This window comes from Oryzias melastigma, linkage group LG10 (assembly GCF_002922805.2).
Source record: "Oryzias melastigma strain HK-1 linkage group LG10, ASM292280v2, whole genome shotgun sequence".
NCBI lineage: Eukaryota > Metazoa > Chordata > Actinopteri > Beloniformes > Adrianichthyidae > Oryzias > Oryzias melastigma.
Window position 1 is genome coordinate 6,135,723 of NC_050521.1, and position 26,125 is coordinate 6,161,847.

Consider the following 26,125-nt stretch of genomic DNA (forward strand, 5'->3'; position numbering starts at 1 on the left):
GAGAAAGCTTGGTTAGAAAGGTGAACCCGTTTCCTCCCTCTTCCACTTCTTTACCGTGATGTCTGTGTGCTCACCATGCCACACTGAAACAGAAATCTTACCGTGCTTTTTTTTTTTCTTTTTAAACACAAAAGATCGGTCCCACCATTCAGTACCACTTACCGACTTCAAGGTGATGCAAAAGCCAAGACGTTAACTCTACAAAGTACATAAGTTTCCGACAGAGACACATACTCTAGATAGAGAGCTTGGAAGAAAGTGTTAGTGGAGGAGGGAAGAGGTGACAGGCATGTGAGGAACACCTTGTGAAGTGTCAAAAGATGGGCTCATCTGATGAAAGAGGATAAGAAAAAGGAAAAGAGGAAAGCAGGAGGGGGAGAGCAGAAGACAGAATGAGCTGATGTCACATCTAAAGCACTAGAAAGGCTTTTAAGTCAGGAGCTTTGGCTCTGTATTTCGTGCAGAGATTTCTCTTTATTTAATTTTTAAGACTTGCGTAAAGGTTTATTTGTTTGTCTTTCATAAAAATCTATACAGCAAGCACATACATTTGTAGAGGTTGCTCTACTTGTGTACAGCAATCACAGACTATATGGAAGAGGAAATGGGTATGTTCCACGCCTGCATGCACTAGGGAATTAATGTACAAAATGAGGTTTTGAGTGCATGCAAACAAACATACGAAGATGACGTTCATTGGCGAATTTTTAAGCATTAGCACGTTTGGACCAAGGTTATCAATTAATGAACTTCGGCCCCACTCATCAGAGCTTGAGAGGGGAACAGGAGAGTAATGATTAACAGTAATGTACACATAAGACTTCCACTCCTGAAACCTGGAAAAAAAAATCAATTGACGGGCCGGTCTTGCATAGAAAATTGCTGCAGAACAATCAATCCCTTTTAGGTATTGTGAATCCAGCCGGGTAGCTTAGCTTGAGGAAGCCTTGACACGTGCTCCAACACACACAGGAGATGGAGCAGAGACAAATTCCTGTCGATAGTACTTTGTTTTCCATCAAGTCTGTCCCTTAATCACACCAGTAGTAGTGTGCCTTTTTATCCAACCGGCCCACTCGTATTTCAATACATCCAGTCTAAGCTAGACCTAAACAAACATCTACCTGCCTATTGCTATATCGCACTCAAAGCAGCTGCCCTTATCCATCCAAGCCAATAGTAAAGGTTTTTGTTATAGAGTATAAGGTAGAAGGGTTAAAGATTGTTTGGCAAGATTAATGGAGTCTCCATTGTCTTCACTTCTTTGAGAAAAAAAGAAAAATGTGAAAGTAATTGCCTTCTCTGCTTCATTCCTTTAAGGTTAGATCATGTTTACTTCAAGTCTGCACAAAGACAAAGTGAAGAAAAAAAAATCTGTCAGAAAGTTGTATGTAAAGATAATTAATCAGAAGGTAATTAGAAAAACGTTCATTCATGTGTGAAATACTTTTCATAGTGCTTTCAATGGACAGGTAGATGTTACTCAAGAGCAAGGCTGGCATTGACTCGTAAAAGAATACAGGCACACCTGAGCACTATTTAAAGCAAGCATGGAAAAAACTCACTGCCATTAAGTTAATTAGCATCGCTCCACAGTCAGCATATTAGGGTGTGGGAAGGAGTACCTCAGGGAGAGCAGCCTGACTGTGTGTGTCAAGGTGGGAAAATGGTCGGCCTCCCCGATGAGCTCCTATCACTCCTTTGAGAGTTCTACTATCACCTTCTACATAAGCATTAAAAATGGAAAGCCAATTAAATTTCATTGTTCAGATTTGGGAGTTGACTGACTTTTGAGTGAACTTTTACAAACTATCATAGTTTATTAACTACAATAACCATTTGAAATTGAAGACAGTGTGTTCTGTTAAAAAGATTATTAAATGGAATTGTCAGACTTTTCTTTTAAAATACCAACACTATCCCGCTTCCTTAAATGCCCACGCTGCTGATTTTTTTAACAATTTTTTTTTTCTCATGATGGAAGAAGAAAAAAAATTGAGATTGCATTTATGAAATATTTGTATTCAGATCATCGGATTACTTGCAAAAATTATACAAATTAGAAACACAGTGAACAACAGTGCCAGGCTGGTCATAAACGCCTTTCAAAGTGGAAAGTGTTCGCGAACAGCACCAAGGAATACATTTCTTTAGTAATGATGCTGGATGCCAGTATGGCTGCTCGAAAGAGAGAAGGCTGTTGTTTCACAATGTAAAAGGAAAAAAAGGGGCAAGGACTGAAAGAGAAAAAGAGCGCAAAGCCCTATGGAATTACACCACACAATGGCTTTTAGTTATAGTGGGACTGAGTCAATACTTGGAAAGTCTGAAAAACAACATGTATTTGGTATACTTATGGAACAAAAATGTATTCTGTTTTTCTGCATATTTTTATAATTGTTTTTTGCTATTGCATTACACAGATAATTAATATTTACTTTTTTATTTAAAACAGTTCTTTTACATTGTTAAAATGTTCTGGTAAATATGGTACACTTAGCAAAAAAGAAAAAAATAATAATAAATCTAGTGAAGTCCAAACAAAATCCCATTAAGCTCAGGGGCTTTCTTTTTGAGAACAGAATAAAGGTTTCAATCTAAGACAGCTGATGGTCGACTGAAGCAACAAATAATGTGGGACGTCAGTAAAGCATTTGAATACAAGGTGAAAAAAGTAAAGAAAAGATGGTGTGTAAATATTCAAGTCTCCCAAAGAGTTTCTTCATTCAAACAAATGAATTATTATATATTGCATTATATGTTGTCCTTGTTGTCTGTTGAGTTTCAGAATTTTAACTTTAAGTACATCCAAGTTTTGGTAAAATAATGTATACGTATATTTAACAAAGACCTCCAGATGGTTAAAAACTATGGATGTAAATGATATACAGCTCTAAGGAATCCCTGCATTTGTCAGTCTTCTCCAAATCTGAAAACTTCCACTGAAATTCTGATGTCTGCTGTGGCACTTCTCCTCAAGGCCAACACAAGTGCAACATGTGGTAATTCACAAGCTTGATGCCAGTGAGGATGGAGCAAGTTAAGAGGTTTAGCACCACAGGCAGATCCACCTAACACAACCCTGCTGCTATCCCTGGGCTCAGCCTATGCCCTCGTTGCCCTTTTGACTTCCAAAACTACAAGCTCTTATTCTCCTCCAGTAGTGAGACCAAGTCAGTCTGAGGAAGTACAGCATAAATCTGTCTGACAAGTTGAAACTCCAAAAAAAAATAAAAAAATTTAAAAAGTGTGTGTGTGGGACGGGGGACGGGGGGGGTACCTGCATCACACAAAAACACACAAAACATCTGTGTATAAACTGCCACACTAAAGGATTAGCTTGATATATTTTATGGGACTGCAGTTTATCTGTGATGGCAAAGTGTGCTTCCTGCATGGGAAGCTGTGTTTCTGAATGCTGTCAGTTACAATCAGCGATACATCACAGAGTGGTTAACGTAATGTTACTGAAAAACAAATTATTCTAAACAAAATGTGATTTTGGTTGCAAGCAGGGGGTGGGGGGGTTGCTTTTACTTGTTATTTTTTTATTTATTTATGGAAAATAGATTGAATTACAATATAAATTTATATTAGAAGAGGAGAATGGCTACAACTTTATATTTAAATTTAAGCTTTTCATTTCCCTGTGATGATTATGGAGCCAAGGGTGATGCTAGAAATTTGTGTTGTTCTTATATTAAGCTAGACTAATATAAAAAAGATGACTTGAGATACAGACAATAAAGATTCAAAATTAAAAAAAAAAAAAAACTCAGTTGTATTTGAAACAGATACACAATAAATCCGATTCAATCTTTTACAACTATACCTTTCTTGTTTCTGGTCACAACTAGGATTTAGAATCTCACATCAAATTGCATTACTGACAATAGTTTCTTTGATCTGCAAAAGTACACCAGCTGTTTACTAGCGCACATCGTCCGCTTTCAGGAGGAAGAGGCTTGGTGCAAAATCTGGTACAAATCTGGTGATTCTTGCTCTGGCTTTTTCTTTCACAGCTTTAATCTGATATAAGAAAGATTTGGTGTCAGCCAGGCACAAACCACAATTATTAATTTCTCTACCATGATCAATTTTCAAAGGGTTAGTGCTTCCGTGAATTGAACGGGACCCCAACCACATATCGCTACCAAATCCAAGTTCCTGATTGGTCAAAGTTTGATCTAACTGCCAAGGCACGTTCAATGGTCACACGTTTTGTAGCTAAAGCCCAACAATGGTCAAAGAAACTTCCTTAGATACACGAGAATGCAAGAGTTTTGAACGCAGAACCCCAAAACGCACTTATGCGTGGACTTTTTATTGAATATGGTCGCTTTAACACACGTTACTGTGAATGTAACTTCTGACCGCAAAGTTACTTCCAACTTCCATGAACAAGTTTTTGTGTGATGAAGAAAAAACATTTTTAAAAGCCACAAAAGTGACAACCAAATCCTCCAACTGTGACATACAACAAACTGGGAGTTTTAGAGAACAAAGACAAAAAAAGCTATATTCATAATTATGCTTATATTTAACCCTAATCAAGAGTAAAAGAGAAGAAACATCAAACTTTACCCCTCCTATACTATCATATCACATTCCTATCAATGTATTAGCACACAAAATTAGCATTTATGAATGCTATGTTACAAAAGCTTATCAAGCAAGCAAAGTCATGTTAAGATAATTCTATTTAGAGCTGCATAAATAAGAAAAAGTGAGCATTCTAAATAAATATCATACAAATAACAAACATTACATCTGATTTCTTAAAGCAGAATTTGCTTTTTTAGGCTAAAAATGTCAATAGATGGAAGCTCCAGCTCTGTTTACTCCCACATGCATTTTACCAAGTTATTTGTCTGTCAATGGAAGCCCAAATTCTTGTCCGTCAAGGGAAACAAAGCCACGTAATTGCCTGCTTTCCCACTTGAGCCCCATATAGCCCAATGTTAATAACAAACTGATGAGAAATTCATTAGGGTTCCAAATAAAAACAACCTCTCCATGATAAAATGTAAGTGCATAATAATTAAACTGAGCGGTAGCAGTTTTCATTAGGCCGCTGAGCCTGAAAAGTTGAACCAATGAGATGAATGCAGCTGAGAGTGATGGTTTTACTGCACACCAGTGTCTGTGGTGTGAAACTGATAAAATGCAATAAATGGAGGACTTGCTCGAGAAGCCTCAAGAACAGACCTTTATAGAAACTGGGTGTCCAAAAGAAGACATTGAGGCAGAAATTGTCTAAAGCACTGGTGTCAAAATTCAAGTCTCAGGGGCCACTTGCTCTATACTGGCTGAACAAGAAATCAGCAGTAGATAAGGCTAAATTTCTTTAAAAAAAAAACCGTAGGATGCCAGCCCTTGAAGCCTCGAGTCTGACACCCCTGGTCTAAAGCCTAAGTCACCTGTATGAGGGTTGACCTGTTTTGGGGTTATACAGGAGGGTTGTAAAGAAGAGCAGTCATATCTTAAGGGAAAGCAGGTTTGTTGTAGTTCCCTTAAGGCTCATACGGTCACCTCCAAGGGATATCGTGAAAATGGAAGGTATACCATTGTTGTGCATTTGATAAGAGTATCGTAAAGTATTTGCAAGGCAAATGTAAGTCACACTTGGTTATGAGGTAAGGGCGATGCTGTTGTATAGTGGTCTTACACCACACTAGTAGTTACTAAGGTACGCATACTAGCTCCTGACTGACTGTGTGCAAATACATGCTCAGTGTGTTAACATAATACATAACTGTTCCCCTACCCCTCCAATTGAACAGGTATTTGAAGGAAAAGGGGTATCCGAAATAGATTTTTATGGGTAGAGTTCTTCTGTAATCCTCCGCCAACAGGGCGAGCCGCATCGCGCTTTGCCGTGGAGAAGAAGCACTTTTCTTCACGTGGATGTGCTCTGAAGCACAGAAGTCTACATTTAAATGTAATTATTGACAATTGTTTTAGCATGACCTTTTTAAGCTATGAAACCACTGTTGTCATGTATTTCTGAGAAGCTAGCAGCTACACACAAACATAGGTAACTGCCGACTATTTTTGACGTCATCGAGTGAGAATAACATTTAAATTTGAAGACACTATTTTTCCGTATCTCTCCATTCGGAGAGCTAAGAGAAGTGATGGGGAGAAGATGTCCGGATAGGGGAAGAATCCAGATTTGGCCTAAGTGCCAACAGAAATTTTGCTCAGATTGTCAAATTTCCTCATTTCTAACGGGCAAGGAGCACACACTTATCAAGGGAACAATCAGTCAATCGATGTATTATTTTTTGAGCATTTATAAAAGCAGAAGCAACTAAAGTGCTGAACATAAGATCAAATATAAATAAAATCAATAAAAAATTGAATAAAATAAGAGAAACGAAGAAAATTATCAAGTGAACAGCACTAATAGGCTTCTTGCACACTCCAGGAGATTTGGGGAAGTTGAAAAATGTAAAACTGTACGACACGTCTGCATCTCTTAAACCTTACTTATCCTTGCATGTTGTAAAAGTGTTGGCTAGAACCTGTCGCCATAGAAAAAAAATGTACAGAAACATTTTTTGCTCTACTGGCTACTGAGAGGTCTACAGTCTTAAAATGTTGCGTGTGCCTTCTACATGCCCCACACAGGTTTGCCCATTTTACTGCCCGCAGACAGCCCATATCTACCCATAAGGGCAGTTGTGACTAAGACTTAAAGTCTGTGGGAGCTCAAAAACCAGCAGGACGATGGGTCAAACTGGGATATATTCTTAGGCACTTGTTACTGTTTTTACCACCTTCCCATCGCTTTTTTTTAAGAGCTCCATTCTTTCTCTCCTTTCTTTTCTGTCTACTTAACCTTCCACCTGTCCCTCCATCCATCTTTTCTCTCCACACCACTTTACTTTACCTTTACACTTTGAAAAATACCTCAGTGGCTCCCCACAAAAGGCCAGTTACATGAAAGGTAGCAAGGGAAGGAAAAGAGATAAAACACAGAGATATCTGTATTCTTTGCTTCGTGCATGTTGTGGAGGGGGAAAAACTGCTTGCTTTTAAGCTGTGAGCTTTGAACTGGCCAAACCTGTTCTGTTCACTAAGTGTTACACACACACAGAGGAAAAAAAGGCAAAGTAGAAATCCAAACACCAGATTCAGATATACCAGCAACTGTAAAAGCATGATATAATGATCAATACAGCCCATTGCTTTAAACCATTTTTATGTTTCTTTTGTTTCTTAAGACTTTAACGTTAAATTAAATACTACTTTTTTTCATTAAGAAATTAACATTGAAGAAACAAGTTGCAGAAACATACAATAGATACAACTAAAATGACAAACCACGTATTGTTACTGCACAACACGTACACAACAAAAATGAATAATTACACTACTGTTAAGAATGGTCCTCTACAACAAACTATACAATTTGAAGACATGTTTTGCTTCCTAGTGGCGAGTGAAAACATCCACGATATTTTAGAAATCAGCTGAACATATGCATGACCTCAGGCTCAGGCTGGGTAGGAAGGGTTATACTAATGTGAACCAATAATCTTTTCTGGAGCCATTAGGATGATCAATGCCTTTCTAATGAGATAACATCTGGAACAAAAGATTCTAATAGCAGACAGCTGCTGGGCAAACTGAGCTAATTAGCAGAACGTTCAGTGATGCTAACTAATGCGGTGGCAATTGTGCCCAGCTTTTGGACCTCATCCTGTTAACAATCAAACGACAACATGTTGAATATTTCACCTCTTCTCTAATAAATAATTATAGTAATGTATCAGCTGTGAAGGAAAGAAGGGTGAGAATGAGAGGCAGAGACAACTTAACATCTCGGTTTAACATGAATGCTTATCGAGCCGAACTAAATTGGTCAATTATGGAGAAAAAGTGTTCTGAGGTAACCTTTCGGCTCATTAAATAAGGTATAAATCAATCTTTAGAGCAGAATAAGTATCAGCCTTTTTACGACCAAGCTTGTGCTTCTCTCATTACTATGTGTGTTTATTTGCAAAAATTTCAACAAATATTCTCATTCTTTTTGTACTTCTATGTTGAATAAAAATTCACGTTTTCAGTTTGGAACTGTTGACCTGCACATATAAGTGTTTAGATTAATCCGTCACGCACACTTTCTAGCCAACTATAAAAGATCCATCTTCAAAACAACAGTAATTAGTCATTAGTCATGTCTATAAACATTAACATTTATGTTTATTACTGTGGGTCGAAAATGCACAATTCTAATCTGCTAGTCGCAATATTATTTTGGATACATGCTTATTTTTTTGTATCTGGCTTGTCTTAGAAAATTTAACAGAAAAAAAAAATCAGCACAATAGCGTGACCGCAAAAGTTGTTGTTGCAGCTATGCTAGATGGACAAAGTAGAACCACAGAGTTGAACAAACAATGATCTACATGGATTAGGGACCACCAGAATAAAAACCAGGAGTCGCTACATGGACAAAATATAATAAATCAGATTCAAGCCACTACAATCTGAAGTCCTGCCTGATGTACAGTGTGGCAACATGTTTCAATACCTGACATTGACAGTCATGCCACAGAGCGAAGGATTTGAGGGCTCACAAGTGTCTAGGCCAAGACTGTATCATAACGTTTTTATGGCAGTTTGCATTTATTTTTGCTTTCTATATGCCAAAGAAAGCTCACGTGTTCACATGCCCACATTTTTGCCTTGGAGGGTCTAGTGACAGAGGATCATCACCCTTATAGGCCCAAAAAAAAATTGTGACATATAAACCAATGTTGTAAAGAGGGTGTGTGTAGCTTTGCTTGGATTCCAGAGTACAAGTGGCAAGTTATTATTGGTTATTGATTTAGTCAATAAATTAGTGTCAATAATGCCTATATGTGTCTAGTTACTTTTTATCCTGTAAACAAAAATTAAGTGATCAAATATGTAAACATAATCAGCTTATGACTCAACCCACTTACAGCTGACGTAATTTTTGCTGCAGAGTGGAGTGTACTAATTAGATGTACTGTCTTTATGGTTGATTTTTCTAATCCACAGAATTCTCCTCTCATGATTAGCCAAAGCAGCGGGTATCCACTAAAAGTCTAACATCATGTGATCCGAGATCTGTGTCACGCAATACAGCAGAACAGCATAAATTATTCTTAATTTATGTCAGTTTGTTCCCACTAGATTTATCATTAATGTTGCACATGACTGACAGAGGATGAAAAGATGGATAAAAAATGTGAAAATGTGTGTTTCAGACCTAAGAATACACTTTCAAATGACTTAAAAATCAGATTTAATGTCACTTCGACTTCTGAAGCTACATGGACAATGAGCATTTGACGCGCGTTGAACACAGATTCTTAAATGAGCATTTCGACCATGGTGTTCACACTGAATAACCAAGGAGAGGCTTCTGCTTTTTCTGTAGCTGGCGCATATCCACAAGCTACAGACAGTTGCAAGAGGCTTGTTGGGAAATGTCAAAGTGGTGGAAATCTTGCAAATCTTCCTCTAGGCTTTTTTCTTTCACAGCTGTATTCCAATGTATGACTGACTTGGTGTCATACAATTCCGGCCGGGCACAAACCACAATTATTGATTTCTCTTCCATGATCAATTTTCAAATGGTTGGCACTTCTGGGAATTAAAAGGGACTCCTTCATACATCACCACCAAATACAAGCCCCTGATTGGTCAAAGTTTAACCTAGATCAAGTTGAAACATGGAGTCAATGGCCCCACATTTTTATGTAGAAAAAACAGTTGCGTAGCTATGCATGAAGGCGGGTTTATTGGAAGTGGAGTTGAACACAAGTAGCAGAGGGTGCTGTGAACGGAGCTTTAGACTCTCCTAAAATAACCTGATATGGTCAAAAATCTATGATTTTTGTTTGGATTTCGGAAGAAAACGTTGCATGAAAAAGAATTTTTGTTTGCTTCTTCGCATAAAAGTTTCAACTATTAAAACTGCATGTTACTATTTACAAATACTTGGGTTTAAATTGCAGTCTACAGTAGAATTATTAGATCATTTGGGATGTAAACATATCACGTTTTATGACACTATTTTAATATTGATTTTGTAAGCATTTCTGTGTCAGACCTGTTTTGTGGTGTTTCCACAGAAATTCACCTTCAATGGAGTGCTGGACTGCATACAGTTTATACTTCACCCAACTCTTCCATATCCTCACACGTCTGCCTTCAGACCTGAGCTGAGTGCTGCCTCTGCCATGTTTGTTTCCCCCCATATATACTTTGTTCAACCCCTAAGGAACGTCAGTCTTCTCAGAAGTCCCATGAGATTTCACAAGAGTTCTATTGCAGAAATGTGAGAAATTGTTAAAAAATAAAAATGGACAAAGATTTTTAAGAATTGATATCGACTGATGGTGCTAATTGGTTCAAATTGAAGGAAAGAAAAAGTTTCTTGAACTGAGATCTTTAAAAAAATAAACACAGAAATTACCAGAACACATCAATATAGATAAAGACATTTTAATAACAAAACATCAAGAAAATGTCCATATAAAGTATATATACTACGCTAACAACCCAAATTTAACCCTTATAGAGAGGTTGTGCTCAATTTGATTTCACTTCCATTCATTATGACTTCACAAAATAAAGAAATAAAACAAGAAATGAATGTACACGTTTTTAAATGCAAACATGTTTTATTTTTTATTTAAATACACACACGGGACTAATCCTGTAAACGGAGAGCTACATTGGCATTAGTGGTTAGAGAATTGCAAAGAAACATATCAGGGATTGAGTGCAGAAAAGGCAGATCTATTTCATCCTCAGAGAATACACCAGTAACTGTAGGGGGGGAAAAATCCCAACTAACAGTAATTGGTTTGAAAATAATAGAATTCATTACAGCTCCGGTGCTTGTTTAGAAATGCAAACAGGGAAAGAAATAACATTCACCAGAGATTTGGGCTGAGCTGCTTCACTAAAAACTATGGGGAGATAAAAGGCATAATTCAAATGACAATTTTAGAAACCTTTAGTTCATTTATATCAGAGACTCAGAAGATGCTGCCAGGATAATAACATCAACATTTTTTTTTGTTCTAGTTGAAGGGCTTGGTAAGAACTTTTTCCCTCTCAGTTTCATTCTTTTGTGTGGCAAATTCCTCCCTGCACAGACACTAGTGAGGTGACACACAAACAGCCTTGCAAACAACTCCCGTCGGCAGCAGAGACGCTTAACGTGGGAAATTTTGACAGGATATAAACAACACTTCAAAAACAACACTGAAATTTGCTGCTTGTCCTATTAAGTGGTCCTGTAATTATAGACACCAGGGCTTTGCTGTAAATTTTTGTGTTTGTGTTGCAACCAGCTGTCATTCAAAACGAGATTTTCAGGTGTGAGGAAAAAAAATCCTTCACCAAATCAGCATTGAACACATAATTTCTCTGCGGGGTTCAGGACTTGAAGGGACAGGTCAACCATCTAAACATGATTGGATGTCAGTTCTCATGCTGGGTCCACAGCTGACATCAAAGGACATGACCATTTGGGAGACTATACGTTTGCCATCAAATCAGCCTCAGGCCAATATAATGTAATTGGTTCCCTTCGTACAGTGTTTGATGCACTCTGACTACTAACTGCAACAGCCAAAAGCCTTTACGACAAATGTGAAAATAACAGTGAGGTTGGATGTTATTACTATTTTAGCTTCATCTTTCTCGTATTTATTTGGCAAACTACTTGACAAAGAGAAACACCCTTGTGGTGTGTAAAAAAAAAAACAACAACAAAAAACATTGTTGCTGTGACAGTACCTGAGACAAATTACAACATGGACGAAGTTGAAACAGAGCGCACAGCATGTGTTGGGGAGTGAGGGGTTGCTTCTGCTATTTTTGGTCATAAATGTTGAAGATGGAAAAACAACTTGGGCTGTAATTGAAAGCCATACCAAATGTGGTTTGTGGATCCTAGCTTTCAGACCTGTGTCTTCTCCAGCGATCAGTGCGTCTATGAACAAGACTGTTGGATAGTTGGGGGCTAACAAGAGTGATTGGGTTTCAAGAAATGCAACAAATAAGGTGTTAAAAGTGTGTCAGCGACTAGCAATTTCTGGACAATTGGGTAGTGAATTAAAAAATCTAAAATTAAATATAAAATACGGTTTTATTAAAAGAATAAAAAAATAGGAATGTAAGGATTCATTTAAAAAATGATTCGATTCATATCATATATGGTGGTTGCCGATACGATATTGGTTAATTTTGAACAATCCGATTCAATCTAATTTACTGACCTAAAATCGATCCAGGACTTTTGTATCCAAAACTTCAACCATTGTGACTCAGATACCAATCCAAATGGTATTGTCCAATACATGATTTATTTCATTTTTAAACAATTTTATAATGGTATGGATTGATTTTATTTGATTGTAGGAATATGAATCGATGTATCAATTAATTCTTACACCCTTAATTTGGTTTGGGATAAATCCAATGTTTTTTTTGGTTTGTTTTTTTATTCTTTTCAAATTAACTACTCTGCTCATTACAAGCTAAAGTAATGACAATGCAGATCTAGCTCAAAGAATGGAGCAGTCATCTGTTAATAAGTATAATTCACAAACATTACAGTCCATTTGCCTTTGGACGCCTAAATCTACTTAAATCCTCAGTTACAGAATTATCAGATAAAGAACTTACTTTGAGCATGTCTGACAAAACCTTTCCATAATTTATGTCAGGCATACTAATTATAGGTCCAGGATCATTACTGTCTCTAAAGTCACAGAATCAAAAAAGTACTGCCAACCATCAAAAAGGTATCTGCTAAAACATTATTGAGCAATTTTGCACATTTCCTACCGGAAAAATCTGATGACATTATTGGGCTACATACTGGTGTTGTGCGTAAGCTGAGAGAAGCCTTTTAGCTCAATTCCATAGCAACAATGCAGTATTCGGGACTGTGTGAAACAGCACTGAAGAGAATGCTTTAGTAACCATCCACTGCCACCCAGTGTTGGCCTTCAGAACTACATTGGTGTCAACTGAAAAACATCTGTTGCAGTGAGCTGTCAGCAATAACTGAACAAAGACAGCAGAGTGGGGAAAAAACGCTGATAAACAAGTGCGTTTATTTCATATCCAACTCCACCAGAACTGATACAGAACTCCATCTCAATATTTTTGCACCACTTCACACAACCTATGAGTACTTTAAAGACAGACACTAGCCTATGGTATTTGCAAAAAATCCGTTACCACTTTGGCAGTGAGAAAGTGTGTTAGAGAAAAGCTAACATTTGAGAAGAAGAGGCAGGGCAGCCTTAGTCAAGTTAAGACTTGAGCAAAAACCATGGTAACGGTTGTTTTTATATCCCTTAAATGATGACTAAATTCATCAGCAATCTAAAAGGAAAGACGGAATGGCTTCACAGGACTAAGATGCTATTTTAAAACAATGAAAAACATCTTTAAGGCAATCATATAACAGAAAAGAAACGCGGACAAGGCATTTGATAAGGTTACTTTTTTTCTGAGAAACAGAGTCGGGGGATTATGTGAATCTGGCAGCTGAAAAAGATCATGTCTGTGTTTTTAGGTGGCCAAATTTGATGGGACAATGTCAACATTCACTGATGACAGAAAGCCCTCTCTTGTTATCCCTCTGATGTGCCGAGTTACAGAGGAGCCTAGCAGGCTGAGCAGTGGGGTGCTCTGTGCTCCCACTGCTTCTTGTGGGCTCACTACAAAAGTAGAGGACATTTGAAGCATTTGATCAAACTAACCTTTTCCAGACCATCGTCTCAGACATCTTTAGTGTCCCCTATAGGCAGCTGTCTCTCTCTCTTTTTTTTTTTTTTTTAGCCATGAAACATCCAGTTACGAAAAAAATATCAGAGGGGCTTTTGCTCTATTTATACAAACACAAGTCAGAGTAGTCTGCATTTGAAATGAACACAAATGCATTACATTAAATGTGAGTTTGAAGATCCTATCACACAACCCATTACGGCAATTTCTCTGTGTTTACCTCGACAAACTGCGGCAGAGCCCACCTTTTGTAAAGATCACATCTATAAATAGTGCCAAAAGTATCACCCAAAGCAAATAATGTACTAAACATACACAAATGTAGAAGATATCAAAAAGATAAAGAAGCCAATAAAGAAATCGGGTGTGACTGAAAGACCAAGTAACCATAAAACATGGGGATACACAGAATTTCACAGCTGTGTGAACAGTTAAAGCAGATGTGATGGGATGTGGTAGTGGATGCATACAGAGAGAAAGGTTGTAAAAATATGCTATAAAGTTTATGGAGCCTAATGCGGCCCTGCAGGAGTCTCCTGCAGAGCTGAGCATGCCCGCAGTGCTGTTGAGTGTGTAACAGAGCTGTGGGGGAGAGACGTACAACTGAGAATAGATAGTATCCACAAGCTCTGTCACTTGCGTGAGGATGTGCATAGAGTACATAAAATTCACAGAAAAGCAATCATTCCTGTCACTCTCTAAATAGTCCGTCTGTCTCCCCCACGCAATATCAACATCCAAGCTGCAACATCCGTGCAGAAAAACGGTATTGCTCAGGACACGCATTGATGTGCACAGGCCAACAAAAATATGGACGATAAAGAACTGCTATAACCACTGTTGATTCCAGTTTCAGAATACTGCAATGACTTTCATGTTTCCCTTCAAAACAAGCACATCCAGCTTCCCTCTTCTTTCTGAAGAGAAGTGATTGTTTCTCCTTCTTAAGAGGGCATGCTGTCCAGAGAAGAAATGTGTGAAAATAGAAAGAAGCAAAGGCTTAAGATGGCTGGGAAGGAAAATAACAGTATAAAACTTGAACGAAAATTAAAAAAAAAAAAAAGACAAATGCTAATGGAAAAGTAATCTTGTTTTTTACATCCCCCAGTGGGTGCTGGTGCTGACTTAATCCCTCCCACACAGCCCACCCTCTGTCACAACTAAACTGTAGCTTCTTTTAAAACCTGCAAAGGTCAGTCCAGCAATGAATGCCTGCAGCCAAGGCGCACAGCTAAAAAAGAGGGGAAAAAAACATTACGGTGTCATTACAAAAGCATAAAGTCCCTAATTTTATGGCACCTATAACATAATGCTTGTGTTTAAGTGCAAAAATGTCATTCATAATAACAATAATAATGCATGTTGAATTTAACCTCCCCTCTGAAACTTGAAATTATGTTTTTTGGGGGGTTTTCTAATTTAAAGCCATACAACTGACCAAATCACAGGTATCTCTACGGTGACATATGTTCTGTTCTTGAGGCTACTTTCATCAGGACTTTCAATTTTTCATAATAATGGTTACCAAAGTACCAGGCCTCGGTTAAAATTCTATTAGGTTTATGTTATGATAAAAAAGAAAGGTTGGGCAGTTCAATTTAAAAAATTTTGTCAGCTTCTCAATTTGGGAACTACAGCTTTCAAAAGCCCCAGTCTAAAGAAAAAATACCCTTTTGGAAACCATGAGGCCAAATCAAACAAATCAGAAGGTCTTATTTTCCGGCTGAGGGAAGGATGATGGGTTATTGATAAGCTTAGGTCTTTTAATATCAGAACTGGAAGCATCAAGTAGTTGAAAAGACAGTAAGTATAATTCAAAGGTTTATTTGACCAAATGTAACACTTGGAAAGCAAGCATTTAAATTTGCATGTGAATTATTAGTCTATACAAATAAATCTGAATTATCTTAAAACATGAAACCACACAGCTAAAACCTTGAGTTTGGTGTCCAAAATGCTTGTAAACACTTGGATATGGTAAAACAAATGCAAAATATAAACCAATAAGTTTTCAAAATAGGTTTCAGTTCACAGTTTTATGTTCCATCTCAAGGTAAGACCACCGAATTACTAAATCAAAGTGTGAGTCAGGTATATTCAACAGAATGAAATGGTAATTTTTGTCAAACTTCATTTTGTAGGCAGCCCTCACTACTTTTAAATTCAATTCATCCACGAGTCCAAAACATGGATTGAAATTTCCTTCTTGCACTCATGACCTGTTGCATTTTCAAAATGGGGATGTTCATAAGGTCTAAATGCTAGTGACCTTAACACACAGTATGTGCCATGTCAAATGCAATTTCTTCTAAACAAATGAATAAGAACATAAAAATTTCAGTTTGGTTAAATGAGCTGTAAAAAGATCTACAGGTTCTATATAAAATATATCTGCCAATTGTAAACATTTAAAAGAGATTGTGAAAGGCAATTCATCCACCAACTCTTTTATGTTATCATGTACAAATCAATTTATTATTATACATTAATGTGTTAGACATCAAAACTGCTTAAAATAGGTCTGGATATGAATACACATTTTGCTTAAATTGTCAGATAAATTCTTCAGATTTAAAACATTACCATTTCCTGTCAATTATCTCTAGTGTTAGAAGTAAACCCATAAAAAAACCCTAAAAACATTGACAAAATCTTGTTTTTGGACCAGTAAGGGTCCTTCCACACTGAATAGGCTATGTTAGATTAGGCAGAGAAAGCAAAAAAAAAATTGCTTTTCTTTGACATTGCACTTTCAAGAGAGGACTAAAGACTGATGCAAACCAAACAACCCAAACACCTGGATATCAACTTTTTTTTTAATTCAAATCTTTTAGTTTTTAACTGCAACGATTAAGTTATTTATTAAGAGAAACAGAAAAATGTTAGATTTTTATCTTAAAAAAAGCAGCAAAATTCAGATCTATAAATGTGTTTTCCGTAATTTGTAGGTTGAATGGCTCTTCACATCATCCTCAGACAATGCTTGTGTCAGTCAGATAAACCCTACAATAAGCTTTTAAGCAATCAAAGAAACTTCCTATTCAGACCATCCCCCTTTAGAGCATGTTTCCTTGATCTTAATTTAAAATAAATTCTATGGTAAACACTGGCTCAGGGCATGGAGGGCCCATACTATTGAAAAATGTTTCATTGCCGTTCTTTTAAAGCACCAAGGACATATGCCACATCAAATCTGCTCAACTCAAAGTACCCACTTTAATAGCTAGCTCAAAAACAAAGTCTTTTGAGGCATGTGGTCGTAAAAGGTAAGGAGCGGAATAAAAGAGAGATGCCTTGATTTCCTTTTAGACTCACCATGGATAACCAAGCAAAAAAGGTCATGTGCCCTACATCAACTCTGATGTTTTTTAGACAAATATGGAAGAAAACAAACATATTTGGTGTATGCTAGGGTAAAGAATGTGTTAAATATAGGTTTATATGAACAAGACATGCCAAGCTTGACCTAGATCACTTACTTTCTCAGCTATTCTGACAAAAATTGCATATATTGCATGACCCATTTTCAAGGTTTCAGTCTTCAGTTGTCATGACATTTGACTTAAAGATTCACAGTCTTGCAGCTAAGAAAAAACATACATTTCATCACTGTCCTGACAGTTGATTTATTTGTACCAATATGTCATTGTAACTTACAAGTTGGCTGTTAAAACCACATTCTTCGTAACATGACTGTTTTTTTTTTTTTTTTTGCCATAGCAAATCATCCAACAATTTGAAAATGTTATTTACCCATAGTTTTAAGGAGGATGCCTTTCTTGACTCAACCCTCTGAATTTACTCAGATTTGGGTTTTGCACGTGGAAATACTGGAAAGTTCTACCAATGTGGTTGTAGTAACATATAACACCTCATGGTCTCCGGTGGTTTTCTGTCCAGGAACTAATGAGGCTCAAGCCCTTCTTAGCAGCCAAGATTAGACAGGTCTAGGGCATACATATTTTTTTAGAAGTACTATGGGTTATTCAGATGTATTAATGAAATGTCTATTTGAAAGAAATTATACTTTTTTCTACTCAACTTTATGACAAAGCTGTGAAATAAGAGCTGCTGTGCTGCTTTTTTTTATGATATCCCTGCACTGCTTGCTGCAGATCACATGGATTGGATATGTTCAGTCATTCATAATTTGAAAAACCACATTATACCAGTAAACCTGGTATTTCAAAGAGTAAACCTAAGTGAATTTCTTAATGTGCTTTAAAAACCCGGTCACCTAAGCATAGGTAAAAAGCACTTACTGACGGCACACTTGGAGCTTCTACTTCCCATCATGAAACTGTATTTTTTCTGAGATGCATTTACCGCCAGACTCAGAAAAACAAAGCTGAGGTTGGAGGAGATCGTTTCAACTATTTTCCTTATTCATCACAGTTTTTTATTCTATAAGATGACTGCAAAGTGCAAAATTAGAAGGAAGCAGAATCGACCTGTCCTGCTGAGACACAAATTAAAGCAGATGTGAGCAACAAGTGGAACAGAGTTGAGATGGCTGTCATTTCTGCAGTCCTGAAATTTAATTTGTTTTTCACTAAATGAAGCTTTTTATATTCTTTCATTTTTAGAATATGGTAAAGTCACTTTTTTTTACCATAGCCATGAAGCAACTTGAAGGTATTTTCCTTTTTTTCTAAGTATATTTTACAATAGAGTAAAAAAAAAAAAAAAACCAATACTAAAACTATTTCTTCTATTACTGGCAGAAAAATGATGGTTTTATTCTCCCAGAGTTGTAATGATATCCATTTGTTTAGCATTGAATATCCATGTGTCTAGCAAGAACTTCCATTACACAGAAAGCACAGGCCCTAATCTTTACCTTTTGGATCCCTAAAAAGACCAATTTTTGGTAATATTAGCAGATCAGATTCCCCAAAGAAAATATTCAAGGTAAGAAGAATGTTGGGGCTGTACTTATAGTCACAACCTATTTTTTAATAAAATAGATGCCTTATTTATCAACTTTTTTCCTTATGATGTTTCATTAGATCACTATATAATTTAAGGAATCAATTTTATCAATCATCACAATGAAATGACACATTAATCAGGTATGATCAAACACAACCCAATGAAAAAACACCAGTAATTAAATTCAAAGTTTTCATGCTGTACTTGCTGTGAAGTTCAGGAATTGTCCATTTCTTTTCTTTATTTGTTATCTTTTCTGTTCATAATTGATGTAAATAAAGGCTATTTTTTTGAAAATATGAAAAAAGTGAAAACTCAAGCTACAATTTGTAGCAAATGACTATAGGGACAATCTTGTCGAATACTTCAAGATTTAAAAGTTTAGACATTAATAGGGACAGCTGCTGGAGTGCCTACTGACCTTTAGGTCAAATCTGTATACAAAAAATGAAGCACAAATAGTTTTTGTTTGTACCAAGTTTACTATCACCACATGAGAGTTCAGAGCACACCAGTATGCAAGTAAACATCTGCCCATCATGCACTTATTGATCATACCCTGTGGTTTGAGGAATACGTTTTTTTTTTTTTTTGACAGGTAGATCATACATCATTTCATACTTCAAGTCTCAACAGCATTTCATTGGTTTGCAGATGAAACAAAGACATCTACTTTTGCAGTATTGCTGCAAAAGTTTTTCACAAGGAGAAATGTATTTGTTATTGAATTGGGGCAACATCCACTTATGCTTCAAGGCTGTAGTGGTAAACATGCAGCTGCTACAAACTGTCTGAAGAGGTCAGGCTTGTATGGATTCTCTTGGCTTACCTACAGGCATGCCACTATCTAAACATTGTTGGTCGCAATCCCTTCAATTCTGCTTTGGCATTTCAAGTGAGAAAATGAAACTTAACAGTGTTGCACACTTCCACAATGGTCAGAGTGGAATGAAATCAATTCACACAGTGTTCTATTCCAAACACAATCCTTCCTAAAGAGAATGGGGAGTGCCAAAGAGATTTCATGCCTGAGGAAGAAAGGCTGCTCTTGTGTTCTCCCTATGGACAATCCTAACTAACACTTTCCTTCAAGCATATATCTTATAGCACTCTGTCCCATCAATGTACGCTGGTAGCATGAAAATGGGAATCTACAATTTAAGCTGGGGCCTCACTGTAAACCAACATCAGTTAAACCAGGCTAAACGCTCTTTTTCTGCCTCTCCTCTTTCAGAGGAGCTTTAAGCTAATAGCTTTTGGTGGCTGGGTTCTGATATTTGTTGGTGTTGCACAAAGGTGAAACACACTGGGTCAGAGATGTCAGTAAGCTCTTCAGTAAGAAGGAACGTACTGACAATCAGGATTTTGCAGGCCCTGGCATCTTTTGACATGGCTTGCGGAAATTTTGAACCAAGTCTTCACATCTTAGATGAGTGGTCATGATTGAAGCCAAGGTAATTTTGTCCTTTTCTATTTACTGAACAAAAGTAGCCATTACTGCTGATTGAGAGCTACTCCATTCCCATCAACACAGGCCAAGCTGAAAAATCCACTACTCCCACAGAAATAGCCAAGCACAAAGAAACAGGTTAACAAAGACAGGAAAAAAATGCAATCAATAAAAATGTCTCGGTAAAACGTCTCAAAGAGCGAAGTGTGTCTGAGAACATGGCCAGAAAGAAGTTGGGTCACAGTGCACTGCTTTACCTTGTCTCTGCCTCAGTTTGGCGTAAAAGCCTCCTTAATCCTTATGAAGTTTTTCAAAAAGCAAAGAAATGCAATTTAAAGTGACAATGCCACACTTGGCAAAACCAATGTGGCTTTTTTTTTTGTTCTTGTTTTTTTTTTTTTTTTAATCTGACAATGGTCTGCAAAAAAAGTCAACAAGGAACAATTTTATGGAAAAGAATAAAGCAATTCAAAAGCTACTCTAAGGGATATTAAATTCAAAACATCTAGCAGACTGGCAACACAAAATACATTTATTTAAAATCTCTGAACTCTTTATTGCAACAGTTTATTAACAAAAAAGCTATCACTTGAAAGGCAACATTTTTTGTGTTGATAGAGTGAAAATGTTTACCAGTACAGATCTTAGTGGAATAATACTTGCAACAGTAGGGTTGCATGTGCACATGTGTCTACATAATGTAATGGCGGTGTTTTGTAAAGACTTTTGATATCAATCCATTTATCCAACTTGCTTTATTACTACCATTCAAACTCACAGGGATGGTGAATCCTATCCAGGTACTGGAAGGCAAAGGTGGAGTACACGCTAGACAAACCAACCATGGGCCACACAGAGACCATACTCACACCCAAGCAAGGGGCAACTTTAATAATACCAATTAATCTATGAGACATGTTCTTGGACTTTGGGAGGAATCCAAAAAACCTGCAGAAAACCCACCCATTCATAGGAAGAGCATACAAAGTCCACACAGAATGGAACAAGCCACGATTGAGCCAGTGGCTTTCACTGTAAGCAGGCCCAGACTGATGTCATTCATTTCTAAATGTACAGAAATTTAGGAATATAGTCATAAAATCTGTTATAATACACAGATGAACATGACAAGTTATGGAGAGCCCTAAAGCTCAAACTCACTGTTGGACCCATGTTAATTGAGAACTTGACTGTCATGTTTCTAATAAAACCATCAGAAAGCCACTCGATGTTCACAGTTTAAGTCATGCTCTTCAGCATCCTTCTTAAAGCTAAATATGTAATGAGTGTGATTTGTTTGTATGTGTGCTTAAGCTGTCAATGAGAACAGAAAAGCACATACAAGATCAACATTTATAAGCCAAGTAAATAATGTGCTACTTACCGCAACTTTGCTTCCAGTTATCTGCATGCAGCGATCGGCGGAGAAGGTTAATGTGCAAAAAGACACAAACAGCACAATCATTAGTAAGCCAGACAATCGTCAACAACATGTTGAGGCTTTTGCGCATTGTGTGTGACATTACAATAGCCGTTGACAAGTCTATGGCATGTATGCTTATACTTTCTGCATTTATGAGTCATAAAGAGAAACGTAATTACTACTGTTGCATAAGATAATGTCTGTTTTTGGAAGCTGCATTTTCTTCTCAAGTCCAACCAAAAAATTTGAACATACATAAATATTTAAAAGAAAAAACTTGCACACTATGTGCGAAAAATGCACACATTTTAGAGGACGGGTTTTGACATTTTTGTCCTAAAAGCAGAGTTGATTAGTCTTGGTAGAAAAGCTACAAGGGGTCTGTGCTGAAATCCGTCCATTAATTTAGTCTTCAGAGTTCAAATCTGTGGCATTCATCACAATTCCTGGGGTTTAACCCTGCTATCTGGCAGTATTGGCAAGTAGCAAAATCAGTTCTCAGTACTACAACAGTATGAGTTGTTCCACAATGGGAAGATGTCTGTAAGCTCTGTAAATGTATTCTAATCTGAGACTGGGCTCTTATCTTTGTGCTACAACCATGTCAGGAATTGCAATTTGATTGTGGGAAGTTATAGGATCAAACTGAGAGACTTTTTCTTGTTCCTCCTCATGTGGTTTTCCAAAAAAGGAGGCATAATCTGCCTTTCATTATCTTTTGTTGCTATTTTCAAAGTCTCCAGGTCTGTGGCCATTTGATGTTTGAATTTTCATCCCATTCAATCAGGCAAAGGTTTCTAACAACCATAAAATGTATTTTTAATCTACCACCTCTTGTGCTTCAGTAAAAGGAACATGTTACCATGAAAAAACAACTAGCATTGTCTTGAAATTATAGGGCATACTCTTACTACACCAGTTGGACCAAACACACCCAGCTCTGGCTCCACTTAAATTATTTTTACTGTCAATGCCAAGACGCAGCTAACACACTACTATAGTGGTGTTTACTCCTAATGCCCACAAGTTCCATCACGGCTTACTCTCACAGCACCAATACAATATTCCAGTCTGAATTACAGGTGCTGTAACACAACTCTGCATGGTAGGACAGTGGACACTGATGGTGGACAGCACCAGAGGGATCACAGTTACCAAAAGACCCATTATTCGTGGAATCTGATCCACTTTATTCCCATTAATCGGATGGAATCTGGCAAAACTCAACTGGTTTGCTTGGGAGTAAGGTCCCAAGATTATTTGGAAAAGCTGTTAGCAGTAATAAAACTTTGTTCATTTTTTACACCACAATGTTTGAAACTTGTTTTTAAGCAGCTTTTCCAAAAAAAAAAAAAAAACAGACACCATCTTAAGTTTGAGAACTGTTGATGAGAAATCGTTTTCCTGGCAATTGAGCGACACTGAATGCTTAGGATCCAGATGTATAAAGAACAATATCCGTATTAACAAAATTCTACATTGTTATCATTCAGTGTAGTTAACTAAAAGTTTGCATTTAGACAGGAAGGTGTAAAAAAATATTTAATAATTATTGACACAGAGCAATCCCCTTTACAGGAACTTCTAATCACTACTTTCCTAAACAAGTAAGGCCAAGTTCAAAATGAACAAGTTTTAGTCTTATTAGTAAAACATCATCTTGGTGTTAATGGGTTGCATGCCACACAATTTTTAGAGCATGGTGAATACAAACCAAATAAAGACAAGTTTAAAAGCAAAGCAGAAAATGAAGAATATGAGCGGCCACAGTTGTGAAAGCAGAGCAGCATGACAACCAGAACATTGGGAATATTTAAAGAGAAGACACCGAAGTAAATTCTGGAAGAAAACAAAAGACAATTGATCATTGTGTGATGGACTCTCAAAGTACGTGAAATATTTGTGTCACTGCAGCCTAACTAGGTTAGAGACCAGTCAAAACAGGTGAAAAGGTACAAGTTTTTATCTATATTTTTCTAATTTTCTTTCAATACTGATGGCTACATTTTCTCTAACACTATATTTTGTATCTCGCCGTTTATTTTTAAGAAGCAGATTTAGGAAAATTGTAAAAGAAATTGATAGTTTAAACAGCAAAACAGTCCTAGGGGCACACTGCATCCCACCACATTTACTGCAAATACCCAAAGACAGTAATATGATTGATTGACTGATTATGTGGACGGGTTTCTTCAATACATGCCAACAAACTGAAATCCAAAATAAAAATAAATTTTTTATTGCTAAAATAAATTTACCAATAACTGAATAGACGGATGATGTCTTTGACACAAGCTGGTACACATACAGAACCGCCAGGGGGTCAAATCTATATATTTTTCCTTTACTATAGATGAAATGCAGACAAATCTGAACACAAACCTTAAGGTTTTAAGACTTTCTCAAAATATCAAGTTAACACTTAATTAAAACTCATGAAAATGAATTGGAAATATTTGTGCAAAGACTATCCATTGAAAAAAGCTAATTATCTTATAACGTGTGTTGCCTTTTCAATATCATTTAATAGCATTAAAAACACAATATATCAAAGTAATTTGTTTTTGGTGTATTAAAAATTTTGTATGCATTTGGAAAGGTCACACTTAGTACAAAAACACCAAAGCGAAAAAGAGAACCCCCTTGTTGGTAAGAAACATTACCCATATTCATAAACATTCAGATTTAATTAAAGTGCATATTACTTTAAGCCCTGCATGTATGATCCCTTCACTGCATGACAGGACAGGTTGCCTAAGCATTTGCATAAACAAATGATTTTCAAGAATATATACATTAAAAAGGTCAAGCAATCGCGGAATGAGACCCAGAAATGTTCTCAAAGAAATAGACTTTGGACGTAAATACATCAGTTATGATTTAAGTATTTCTTGCAGAAAAGGAAATTTGTCACTGTGGGACATTGTCATACTCAAATGCAAATGTACACCAAATTATTAGATTGAGAAATAAAATATTAAGATTATGTATTCTTAGTATGAGAACTTACTAATTGATGGGCAGCAGCTCTGTGTTGTAACTGAAAGCGCACTTGTCGGACTCTCCATGAACTACTTCATCACTGACATTCAACCAACCCCCCCTCCATCAGCCCTATTAAATGTGATAACAGGGTGCAGACAGACATCACATTTTGTCCTCTGTCCTTTCACGGCAGAGATTACATTATTCATTTGAATAAAATATCTGTGTTCACAAGGCATAATGGGCCTAGTGAGGAATTCAATCATCTCAGATAATCATCATTATCAATAATGCCAGTTAATTAGCATAACAATGAGGAAGGTAATAAATGATGATGTCAAAAGGGGAGCTAACATGTTTGGAAATAAAAAGAATTAAAAGAAACTCGTTTTTTTTTCTTCTTTTCATGCCAAATTGTGTGAATATTGCCAGGCAAAAATTGTCTGAACAATGTTCAAAATAAACAAATTCATCTCAGATTGATGAATTAATCCCCAAACTGTCTACATGGAAGCTTTTAATATTTAAATTAAACCTATCCAATGACAAAAAACCGAATTGTCTAAAAAAAAAACATGATGTTTATGTAATTACATAAAAAAATAAAAATCACAATGACCATTAATGTAAACTTTGGAGGTTTTTAAAGCAAAGCTGTCACAATTAAAGTCCCACTCCGATCCTCTTTTGATATATTGCTCATGCGTTCCTACTGGTCTTTTAATTATGATTGTCGTTTTTAACAAAAATCACAAAATCTGTGTCATTTTCTAGAACTCAGTTTCTCAAAAAAAAAAAAAAAAATGCTCCTGAGTTGTGGGCATTGTTGGATCGTTGCCACAGAAGCCCAACCCATTTCCCATGATCCATCTGTTCACACTCTCCTGCTAGTTAACAGCGTCTCATACCACCAGCCTAACATTAGTCGGGCAAAAAAAAACTGCGAACAATATCAGAGCTATCCAGCCACACAATTTTGAGCCAAATGCTAGCTCAGATGAAGAAAACGAAGACGTTCATGGATCTATTTGTCTGCAAGTGGATGCATCCGAATGAAGTGGCGTGGAGGATTTGTTACCTCATGTTTGAAAAAAAGCTTGTATCTGTGATGCAGAAACTACAAACTGCATTTTTTTAACCTACTTTTAAATCATAACGATTTTAATAAAGAAATACTTAAAAATGAAATTTTAAGCTTAATTTGCCACGAGAACATGCTAAAAACATGTTCTCATTTTTTCCTTTAAGGAAATAATGTTTTTCAGTTTTTTCCTTATTCCTTTCTAATATTATCCATCATAAACGACAAAATCTGGAAATTATTTAGACAAATATTTTCTCTCATAGCGGTTATACAAGTTGTGTCAAACTACTTGTACATGCTTCTTTTAGAGAGGGTTGATTAAAACAAGATGTTTTTTTTGTATGGACTTTCTAAAACTCAATTTTAACTAATCCTGCCACATTACTAAACTGTTGCTTTTAAAAGCAAATTTAGCTCTTAGATGTTTTGATTTTTTTCTTTTTTTTTTGTAAAA

At 36.5% G+C, this 26,125-nt stretch overlaps 1 protein-coding gene across 6 annotated transcripts in view; it reads right to left on the reverse strand.

Annotated features, from left to right (window-relative positions):
* The window catches only part of diaph2 (diaphanous-related formin 2), a 406,507-nt gene that overhangs the window by 351,394 nt on the left and 28,988 nt on the right, over positions 1-26,125 (reverse strand). For all 6 annotated transcript variants that reach the window (XM_024283228.2, XM_036214087.1, XM_036214089.1 and 3 more), the window contains one exon: positions 21,564-21,584. In XM_024283228.2, the coding sequence (XP_024138996.1) occupies positions 21,564-21,584 (21 nt within the window). The remainder of the gene's footprint in view (positions 1-21,563; positions 21,585-26,125) is intronic.